Source organism: Neodiprion fabricii, chromosome 7, assembly GCF_021155785.1.
Source record: "Neodiprion fabricii isolate iyNeoFabr1 chromosome 7, iyNeoFabr1.1, whole genome shotgun sequence".
Taxonomy (NCBI): Eukaryota; Metazoa; Arthropoda; class Insecta; order Hymenoptera; family Diprionidae; genus Neodiprion; species Neodiprion fabricii.
In genome coordinates this window covers 13,069,064-13,080,688 of record NC_060245.1, presented here as the reverse complement: position 1 = coordinate 13,080,688, position 11,625 = coordinate 13,069,064, and the positions used below count along the sequence as shown (strand labels likewise).

Here is an 11,625-nt window from a genome sequence, read left to right as displayed (position 1 = left end):
CCTGAAGGCAGAGGCGACACCTAGGCATGCAGATGCTACACAATTTTTCGCGACTGGGCCATCCTCTACTAAATTGCCTCATATAAAACTACCGACATTCGACGGGGATTATACGAAATGGCGTGGGTTTAGGGACTTATTTACCACCCTCATAATTGATGCCGAACAACTCACTGGGGCACAGCGCATGTCCTACCTCAAGACACAACTCAAGGACGATGCACTGGCACTCATCGCAAACGTGCCTCTTACAGACGAGGCATTCCCTGCTGCTTGGGATCTCCTCGTCGCGCGTTATGATAACCCTCGTCGGCTTCTCAACACCTACTTGGAGGAACTCCTCACCACAGAGCCAGTGCCTAATCACTCGGCACCTCAGCTAAACGCACTTGTATTACAGACACAGAAAATTATCGATGCGATGGGAACCTTGCGAGTCTCCATTGCGGACTGGGACCCTATCCTGGTTTTCGTCACCCTCAGACGTCTGGTACCAGAACTTAGGGAGGAGTGGGAGAGTACCCTGGGCATCTCGAATGAGCTGCCGGCGTACCAGAAATTACAAGACTTCCTCATCGGAAAGGTACGCGCTTGGGAGATCAGCGCCATCGGAGTCACCTCAAGACCAACCTCACCCAAGGAGGACAAGGCTTCAACCTCCAAGCTGCTAAAAACCTCTGGCAAGCCCCCAAACACACGGTCACCCTCACATTCCAGCAAGACTGCAAGTACCCCCTCTGGTTCCACCGCTCAAGTATACTATACACCTAAAGAGGCTACAGATGAACCTGGCATCTGCCAACTGTGTAGGCAAAAGCACTTTATTTTGTACTGTCAGCAATTTAAGGTTGCCTCTGTCGCACAGCGCCGTACTATGGTTCAAGATCACCGACTGTGCTGGAATTGTTTGGGACGCCACCGCTCACAGGACTGCCGCACCACTACAAGATGTCGCCACTGTGGCAACAAGCACCACACGGCCATCCACGAAGAATCTCGGGCTAATCCTCAACCGACTGCTGCTTCGGGCAGCTCAGGTACAGAATAGTCCTATTAGGTCATTCGCTATGGACAGAATTCGCTAACTGCAATTGTTTTTAGGGCTCAATTCTCTGGAAACAATAGCCTTACTTGCTACAGCAACTTGCAGGGTATATTCGACAACGGGAGCTCCTCTGACAGCCAGACTTCTGATAGATCAAGGTTCTGAGCTGTCATTCATGACGAATTCGCTACACAAGAAGCTGGGACTTCCTCTGAAATCCGCAAACGTGGGCCTACGGGCCATCGGCAACACATCTGCTGGCCGCACATTGGGCTCATGCACTGTTGAGCTACATTCGCTATATGGGAAGAATTCGCTAAAGATACAGGCCCACATTCTCTCTGTGTTGGCGGTAGACTTGCCGTCATACACCCTTATCGACAAGAAATGGTCGCATCTACTGGGACTGCAATTGGCTGACCCGCAATTTCTGCAGTCCAGACCAATTGACATCATTTTGGGAGCAGCACCTGCAGCTTTCATCATGAATGAGAAGATTCGCAAAGGGCCTGTTGATTCGCCAATTGCTCAGTCAACCCTCTTGGGCTGGATTGTCTACGGCTCAGTCAATCCAACTGCTACGAAATATTCGGCCAATTCTCTGCACGTGTCAGCCGACGAACAACTACCGGATCTGATCTCCAGATTCTGGGACCAGGAAGAACCGCATGATGAGCAGCACATTCGCTATAGTGAGCAGGAGGACGAATGTGAAGCTTACTTTAGATCCACACATTATCGTCACCCAAATGGGCGTTACGTGGTGCACTTGCCACTCAAGGACAAGGTAGAAGCACTTGGGAATTCACTGAGATCCGCACAATTTTCACTGCGTCGGGTTTTGAAACGGATGAGCACGGACATTACTTACAGTGACCTCTACCACAACTTCATGTCTGAGTACGAGAACATGGGTCACATGAAACACATTTCTATGGCAGATCTACCGGAACAACATTGCTTCCTACCTCATCACGGTGTCCTCAAGGAACAGAGCACTACTACAAAGCTCAGAGTAGTGTTCAATGGATCATGCAACACCTCATCAGGAGTTTCGCTGAATGGGATCTTACACGTTGGGCCAAAAATACAAGTAGACATCTGCGATGTACTACTCCGCATTCGTCGGTTTCCAATACTTTTCGGATCCGACATCACAAAGATGTTTCGGCAAATTGACATAGATCCGAAGGACTGGCCGTTACAGTCCATCCTCTGGAAGACCAAGGACAATTCTCAGCAAGCGTACACCCTCACTACGGTCACATACGGCACAACTTGTGCTCCTTATCTTGCTGTAAGGACTCTACTGCAACTAGTAGAGGACGAAGGATCCAAATACCCGCTGGCAGTAGCTCCAATGACTGAAACCCGTTACGTAGATGACATCTACGGGGGAGCTGACACAGAGACGGAAGCGATTGCAATCGCTAAACAAACCAGGGAACTCTGTGCAGCTGGATGCTTCCCATTAACAAAATGGTCAAGTAACAGCGCTCGGTTACTCGCTACAATGTCACCAAACGATCAACCAGTGAACTCGCTACGGGAAATCGGAGATACTACGGTGAAGGTCCTCGGAGTTGGCTGGAATCCTCACCACGATGTATTCCAGTTCAACTATCACTTGGCTGAAGATCCTCCAGCAACAAAACGGGCAATCTTGTCTGAAATTGCTCGTCTGTATGATCCTCTCGGTTTCCTCGCTCCGATCATCATCAAAGCCAAGGTGATCATGCAAGAACTCTGGCTTGAAAAACTGGGCTGGGATGATCAATTGGCTCCGACACAACTCCACAAGTGGACGGTATTTCGAGCGGACCTCACCAACCTTGCTAACCTCCGGGTAAACAGATGGATTAATCTCAAGGAGAATGTGTCTGCAGAGCTCCACGGGTTCTCAGACGCATCCCAACTCGCTATGGCTGCGGTGGTCTACCTGAAGGTGACGGATCTTCAGGGGAATTCGTCAGTTGCACTTTTATGCTCCAAAACTCAAGTAGCCCCTCTGAAACCACTCACAATTCCACGGTTGGAGTTGAACGCTGCCGTACTTCTCACCAGACTTACTCTCTACGTGCGAAAAACACTTAACTTGGAGCAAATACCAATCTATTTGTGGACTGACTCTGCAGTAACCCTCGCTTGGATACAAAGTCAACCCTCTCGCTGGAAAACTTACGTACGCAACAGGGTTGCGAAAATACAAGACACTCTTCCTGGAAGCCGCTGGACCTTTATCGCTGGGAAAAGTAATCCAGCTGACTGTGCTTCGCGAGGACTGTCAGTTGGCAAACTGCTGAAACACCCGCTTTGGTGGTCGGGTCCAAAATGGCTCAGTTTGTCCCAAGAAAACTGGCCAACTATTGAACCACCTGCTACGACCGCAACTCATCAGGAAGAGAGACCAGGTCTAACCTTCATGACATTCGCTAAAACAGATTCACATCCTCTGCAAATTCTCTTAGAACGCTTTTCTCGCTGGGTTTCGCTGGTTCGAACGCTTGGAATCTGTCTACGTGCCATCAGCCGAATGAAAAAGGTGCCACAGTCCTCATTAGCCACCCCGCTATCTGCTGGAGACCTGGAACCCGCAAAATGGCTACTGGTCAAATATACACAAGGCCAGTACTTCTCATCGGAACTCAAGCTGCTTTCTGACGGGGGGTTCCTACCAAAAAATCACCCACTCGCCAAGCTGACCCCCTTTGTCGACTATCACGGAATTTTGAGAGTCGGTGGCCGCTTGAAAAATTCGCTATTGGACAGTCAGCAGAAAAATCCAGCGATTCTGCCTAGATACTCACTGCTGACGTCACTCCTCATCGATCATGCACACAAACGGAACTTTCACGGGGGAACGCAATTGACTCTGGCTGCGTTACGCCAATCCTACTGGATTATTGGTGGCCGCGTACCAGTCAGATCTCACATCTTACGCTGCGTAGTCTGTGCTAGACACCGAGGTGTTCGAGCACAGCAATTGATGGGACAACTGCCCCCCTCTAGAGTGACTCCCGCACGAGCGTTTCTACATACAGGATTAGACTACGCTGGGCCAGTCACTCTGAAAACCTTTCAGGGTCGTGGAGCGAAAACTTACAAGGGGTGGATTGCAGTTTTCGTGTGTTTCACGACCTCCGCTATACATCTGGAACTCGTCACGGACTACTCTACAGGCGCATTCATCGCAGCGTATCGGAGGTTCGCAAGTCGCCGGGGCGTCTGCCACACCATATATTCGGACTGTGGTACAAACTTTGTGGGTGCAGATGCAACTCTAAGGGCTGAATTCGCATCAGGATCAAGATCACTGGGAGAACTTTCACATTTACTGGCTACAGATGGCACAACCTGGAAGTTCAATCCGCCTGGAGCTCCGCACTTTGGAGGTAAATGGGAAGCTGCCGTCAAGTCTATCAAATTCCATCTCACAAGAACTATCGGAGAGCATCTGATGACTTACGAGCAGCTCACTACGGTTTTGACACAGATCGAAGCCGTGGTAAATTCTCGGCCTCTCGCCCCACTCTCGGAAGATCCTGCCGACCTGGAACCTCTAACTCCAGGTCACTTCCTCATTGGAGAACCACTCACCGCTGTTCCGGAACCTTCGCTACCTTCAACAACGGAATCGACGCTAACGGGGTACAAGTTGCTACAGCAACTGTTGCAACAGTTTTGGAGACGTTGGAGCAACGAGGTGCTTCAACGTCATCAGGGCATCTCCAAATGGCATCGGGCGTCCAACGACATCAAAGTTGGCTCTCTGGTGCTCCTCACAGACGAGCGGTTCCCACCTACCAAATGGCCACTCGCTAGGGTAATCGCTATCCACCCAGGGAAGGACGGACATACCCGCGTAGTGACACTGAAGACAGCTACCACGGAATTGATCCGACCAATTGCGAAACTATGTGTTCTGCCCATTGAAGATCTTGACGTCTCAGCCGTCAACCCGGGGGAGAATGTTCAGTCAACACCCAAACTGCCCGGGCGAAGCGAAGTTCGGCTTACCCGCAGCAAGAAGGCAGCACTAAGCAGAGCACAGATCACCCGACAATCGATAGCCAATCAATGAATCTCTAGTTCAAATTCACTGACACTTGCGCATTTCGCTATTCTCTGACGTCATTCGCTATGAATTTTCTGATTGGCTCTTAGCTATGGGACATGCTTAGTCTTCCTCACGGGGAAGAAGACTCGTTTTCTAACGGTTTCCGCCATTATTCTTCTTTCGGCTACCTCAAGATCACCTCGTGTTCTTCTCGCAGCTAATTTTTCTAATTGCTTGGCTTCTGTTAACCAAAATTACTGTGTGTAAATTCGCTTTAAATCAATTATTTAACTAATTGTGTTTGGGTGCATTCGCTGCCACGTGTTACTCTTGGCATTGTATTTATTCGGGTAATTCGCTAACTGTATATAGTGTACAATAAATATCATTATAATTTTTTGTTTTTTGCCAAATTCAGTGCGCGCAGTTTTTTATTTTCTCTTTTTATTGTGACAAACTGTATCAGACCAGATCCCGAATTCCTCTATTGTTACTCGCTTTAACACAATGAAATTAATTCACAGGTGTCAATTAGGTGGAGGTAAGCTCTTTATAATTAAGTTCTACATGTCTAACGAAATATTGTTGGTTGAACCACTTGGGTCAACAGGTGAATAACGACTGATGGGGGAAAACAAAATAATCCAGAGTGAAGGTGAACATATTATAAACATTATACAGAAAGAACAATAAATATTTGGTACGAAAGGTTATGTAGAAAGAACTGTAAATGGAGACTAAATAATTTTTTTTTAAAAATAAAAAAAATTAGTTTAGGTTAAACAATATTTGTTGTGTGGGCAGAGATTAGAGGTTTGTAAATATTGCTTAAATGTTCAACGTCTTGTCTGAGATTAACCGTATTGGTATGACCTACAATGTTGCACATTTCTAAAAGCAATCTTCTGAAATAATTTTGTTCTTCACAAAGGATGTTTGTGTTGTCGTAATTGAATGTGTGTTGTTTATCAATCCTATGTTTCGTTAGAGCTGTGTGCCGTTCATCTGTCTCATGTATGTTACGTTGGTGTTCCTTAATTCTGGTGTTGAGATGTCGACCCGTTTGACCTATGTAGACTTGATTACAGTCCTTACATGGTATTTTATACACTACATTTGAACGTTTGCCTATGGGGATCTTATCCTTACCGGTATCAAAAACAAGTTTTAGGTCTTTTGAATTTTTTCCAACAAACTTTACATTATATTTATCGAATAAACGATTAAGTGACTCGAATAGGCCGGCTACATATGGAATGGGGATATATGTAGTAGCAGGTCCATTGTTATCTTCGACAGGAGCAGAGTCAATAGAGTTAATAGCCCGACCTATACCTCAGCCAAAACTATCAATTCATAGCTCACCACTAATATCAGACCTCCCATCTCGAGAGTTGAGGATAGTTTTTTATTAGTTGATAAAATTAAGACATTGATTATCCCGGACAATTACACGTTGATATCTTTAGATGTAATTTCATTGTTTACGAATGTTCCTACAGTTCTCGCATAGCGTGCAATAAACAACCGTTGGGCTACTCTATAAAATAAGATCCCAATCCCTATGATTGAACTAGAAAAAGCCTTACAAATATGTTTTGACTCCGCAATTTTTAAATTTAATAACGAGACCTATGCACAACAATTTGGTTTACCTATGGGATCTCCCCTTTCCCCAATCTTGTCAGACCTCGTCATGGAAGACCTTGAAACCTCTTGCATAAACGATCTAGGTTTTAATTTGCCGTTCCACTTTCGATACGTGGATGATATTCTTACTGCCGTTCCAAATGAAAAAATACATCACATTCTTAATATTTTTAACGGGTATCATCCTAGAATACAATTCACTATCGAAACAGAAGAGAATAATGCCATAAGTTTCTTAGACGTTTTGTTGATACACAGCAATAATAATATTAAGACAGATTGGTTTCACAAAAAAACATGGTCACAAAGATACTTGAATTTCAACTCTCACCATCCTTTGTCCTTCAAAATAGGCACCATCATTAGCCTTGTTGATAGAGCTATAAAACTTGCTAGTACAGAGTTCCAAGAAAAAAACTTGGCGCTCATATACAATGTACTAAGATCTAATGATTACCCTCATGGCCTATTACAAAAACAAATTAATAAGAGACGCTCCTACATCAACAACATACTTGACCATAATATTGACTCTGCTCCTGTCGAAGATAACAATAGACCTGCTACTACATATATCCCCATTCCATATGTAGCCGGCCTATTCGAGTCACTTAATCGTTTATTCGATAAATATAATGTAAATTTTGTTGGAAAAAATTCAAAAGACCTAAAACTTGTTTTTGATACCGGTAAGGATAAGATCCCCATAGGCAAACGTTCAAATGTAGTGTATAAAATACCATGTAAGGACTGTAATCAAGTCTACATAGGTCAAACGGGTCGACATCTCAACACCAGAATTAAGGAACACCAACGTAACATACATGAGACAGATGAACGGCACACAGCTCTAACGAAACATAGGATTGATAAACAACACACATTCAATTACGACAACACAAACATCCTTTGTGAAGAACAAAATTATTTCAGAAGATTGCTTTTAGAAATGTGCAACATTGTAGGTCATACCAATACGGTTAATCTCAGACAAGACGTTGAACATTTAAGCAATATTTACAAACCTCTAATCTCTGCCCACACAACAAATATTGTTTAACCTAAACTAATTTTTTTTATTTTTAAAAAAAAATTATTTAGTCTCCATTTACAGTTCTTTCTACATAACCTTTCGTACCAAATATTTATTGTTCTTTCTGTATAATGTTTATAATATGTTCACCTTCACTCTGGATTATTTTGTTTTCCCCCATCAGTCGTTATTCACCTGTTGACCCAAGTGGTTCAACCAACAATATTTCGTTAGACATGTAGAACTTAATTATAAAGAGCTTACCTCCACCTAATTGACACCTGTGAATTAATTTCATTGCTAATTGACCTTCTTTAATAACCTTTTAACACTATGACATATTGAGTGGAAAAAAAAAAAAAAAAAAAACATAGTTCTTTAATCTTTTTTAAATAAATGACTACCAACCTTTAACTCCTACAAAAACAACTGGAAGATTGACATTGTCTACCGTCACTCAAAAGAACACTGTTTCCGCCAATTGTAATTGTGAATTCGACTACATCTTATTACACTTACTTAACTCAAAAGGTAAATAACACCAAAAAACATCCTTATCACAATTAATCATAAGGTTCTTACTATCAACAATATTTAATAGCTCTAAGAATATTACATCTACAATATTTATGTCCGATTACTACTAGTACCATTATTTATATTATAAAATCCTATTTTTCTTTTCGTTTTTGTTTTTTGACAGTTTTTTTAAATAAATCGTTCTGAGGAGGGCCCATAACCGGGTCGAAACGTTAACTAAAATTACGTTTTCTCAATTGACCGATCACCAAGACTCTATAATACATATATCTTTATTATTCTTTCCTATCTTAAGATCTTAATAAATTCATTATTTAACCTTTGAGACGCCAGTGGAAAGGTTATCTGTGGCTTTTTTTTCGGTTGTTCGTTTCCCAGAAGAAGATTTTTTAACGCTGCTACGTCCGTGAGTAGAGTTTACTGCTGAGCGGAAGGAGTAACCTGGTTGGCTTCGCTTTTAGGTTTCAGGTCGACCGGAAATCAGGATGAGGATTGAATAAACTTGAGTATGTTGATTAGGCTAATGTTGATATGTCGATTATATGTTTATTGCGTAGAACTTGAGATACCGGTAGGAGTGAATTGTGTGGTACGAAAAGATATATAAGAAGTCTAGATGTGGGGTTGTCGAGAGTCAGAATAGGAGTGTCCCTCGAGACGTGAAACGTACGGGTGCAGAAAAGGTGTGACAATGCTAGAAGTAGGGAATGGAATTTGATGAGTAAGCGCGATAGTGAATAGCGTGAGACTACGTAGAGATAAGAGGACAGGACAGCGACCATGAGATTAATGTAAGAACTGTGGGAGAGTTAGCGAGTAGGAAAAATAGAGAGAAGTGGTATGCTGGACGTAACAACGCCATTTCTGAATCCAATTTTTTTACACATTTCATATTGTTAACATGAAAATACGTTGTCTCTGTAAAATTAATTGTGCCTCCGTAACTAAGGATTCGTATACTCTGGGCAGTCTTGGAAAGAGCCGGGTGAAAAGCATACACATGGAGCTTTCGAATTTTTTTTTTTTTCGAAAAATCAAAAAATACTGATAGTAAAAAAGAATGAATAAGACATGTTCTGAAGTATTACCATTGTTTTCTATTTTGCCTATAAGTTCAATATTTCGCCCTCTGTCCAATGAAATTTCGTTCGCATAATTTGATATTACCACTTCCAATTTATATCGGCCATCAGTGATTGCCCCAAAAACTTGATTCGTTTTACGAATGTTTGTTGAAACAAACTCATTCCGTATGTATCCCTTGACTCCTGTATGTATTATTATTTGTATAGATGAATGAATGTTTTTGTATCTTTTTCTATTCACTTGTATGATGCTAATAAGGACGTGTATTTCAATTTTTATTTTCATTATTTCGTAATGACTTACGAACATAATCAGATGTCGTAAATATATCTTTTAAATCGGTTGTGATAATTTTTGCATGATCTGGTTCGGCGTCGTAGGAATCCAATTTTGTAATTTTTGAATAAGGTTTGACCAGAAGTTCGTAAGCAACATTTCCATTGTTAAATTTTGTTTCCTTTGCAATTACCGTTTCGACAAGGACGACCTAAATAATTGTTTATGGGAACTGAAAATATCATGGGAATTGATATTTAAATCGTGTCGATTAGGGGACCATTCCAGTGTGAAATTTGTTGAGAACGTTTTTTTTCCATTATCCAAAAATATGAACTTTTATAAACATTTGGTATGTCATTTGAATGAAGGAAAAAAAAATCGAACTGATTATCAAATTTTACTCGAAACAAAAAAATCATAAATATCCGCGATTTTCAAGTCAGTCACACTGTAATGGTTCTTCAATAAATACCTCATTCAAATTTATTCTTCCAAAAACGACTTCAATATCGTTGTTCCATATGACACATTGAATCGTGGTCCTTTCGGAATTGTTAATGATGAATTGAAATACCTCAAATTGTTTCGATAAATCTCTCGATTCGATTTTTCTCGGTCGATCGACTTCTTCCATGTACCCAACTATAGATCTATAAAAAATTGGAATATGGAATTGGCATCTCATTTAACACGATAGAAATCATTTTCCATAACAAAGAATTTCTTAAAATGTTAAATATTAAAGTGAAATAACAAGAATTACAAATCAAATTTTTTACGGAATTCCAAATCACGAATTAATCAATTTTGAACATATAATATCTCATTTCAAAAAATATCAAAGGAGCACTTTTTATTTACAAGACAAAATAAAACTAACACAGATTTGTCACCAATTTTACTTTTCTTCAAGTAATCCGTGCTCGAAAAAGGTATAGATGTTTCATTTTTTTTCTTTCAATTATCTTTTGAAGTAGATGCATATTCATCACTTTTTTCGCACTTTTCGCGACTTGAGCCAGGTCCGTACTCTTCATTTTTATTTTTATATTGGGTCATTATGTAAAATTTAAAAAAAAAAAATTATTCAAAAACGGTCCTATAAACTGTCAGAAACTGGACGAAATGAATAGTGTCGGTCTTGAAGTATGAATTAAAATTGAAAGTCGAAACAAAACAATACAACGCTGATTTCGTGCCGTATATAAAAACGGTCATATAAGCTGTCAGAAACTGGACGAAATAAATAGTGTCAGTCTTGACGTGTAAATTAAAATTAAAAGTCGAAACAAATCAATACAACGCTAATTTCGGGCCGTTATTTGATTAATGATAAGCAGCTTTGTCAAAATATAAATTTGAACAGTTGCATATTCCACATTTTTACTATGGTTTTGAGGAATAAATAACGTCTAAAAATTATAGACTGCAAAATCGTGCTATACAAACATCTTAAAAGTAATCGAGAAATAGTGTTAAAGAAAAAAAACATCGAAATGGATTCGAGAGATAGACGACGCAAATGCCAAGAAAAATATGCACAGCAAAATCGGTCAACGGAATTGAAACGTAAACGCAAATATCGTGAAAAAAATAGGTAAATGACGTTGAAAAAAAAACGTATCGTAAACATGAGCATTGCTGAAATTGAAACGCAACAAAACCTAAAATGGATTGACATGCGAGGAAAAAAAGATGGAAATACGAACCCGAAATCTTATTAGGAAACGAAATGGTATCGCCCTTGATGGTGCTTCAAACAATAGTCAATACTATAATATCGGTGATATGGCATATGTTTGTGAGTATTGCAATGCTGTATTTTGGATTAACGATTTTTCGAAGAAAAACTGTTGCCATGGAGGTAAAATATCTTTACCTTCATTGTCACCGTATCCCAAAAAGTTAAGCAAATTTTGTGATGATATCGTGTTT

General features: G+C 40.9%; 1 protein-coding gene across 1 annotated transcript; it reads left to right on the top strand.

Annotated features, from left to right (window-relative positions):
• The first annotated feature begins 150 nt into the window (after positions 1-150).
• LOC124186378 lies at positions 151-5,496 on the top strand. Its single transcript, XM_046578025.1, has 2 exons — positions 151-1,037; positions 1,102-5,496. The coding sequence occupies exons 1-2, from the start codon at positions 188-190 to the stop codon at positions 5,124-5,126; spliced, it is 4,875 nt and encodes a 1,624-aa protein (XP_046433981.1). The 5' UTR covers positions 151-187; the 3' UTR covers positions 5,127-5,496.
• The last annotated feature ends 6,129 nt before the right edge of the window (positions 5,497-11,625 follow it).

What these genes read in the sequence shown, in the direction of transcription:
- LOC124186378 (XM_046578025.1), top strand. Translation starts at nt 188, where the DNA reads ATGTCCTACCTCAAGACACAACTCAAGGACGATGCACTGGCACTCATC. An exon ending in TGCTGCTTCGGGCAGCTCAG is followed by an intron (nt 1,038 to 1,101) that starts GTACAGAATAGT and finishes AATTGTTTTTAG; the next exon opens with GGCTCAATTCTCTGGAAACA.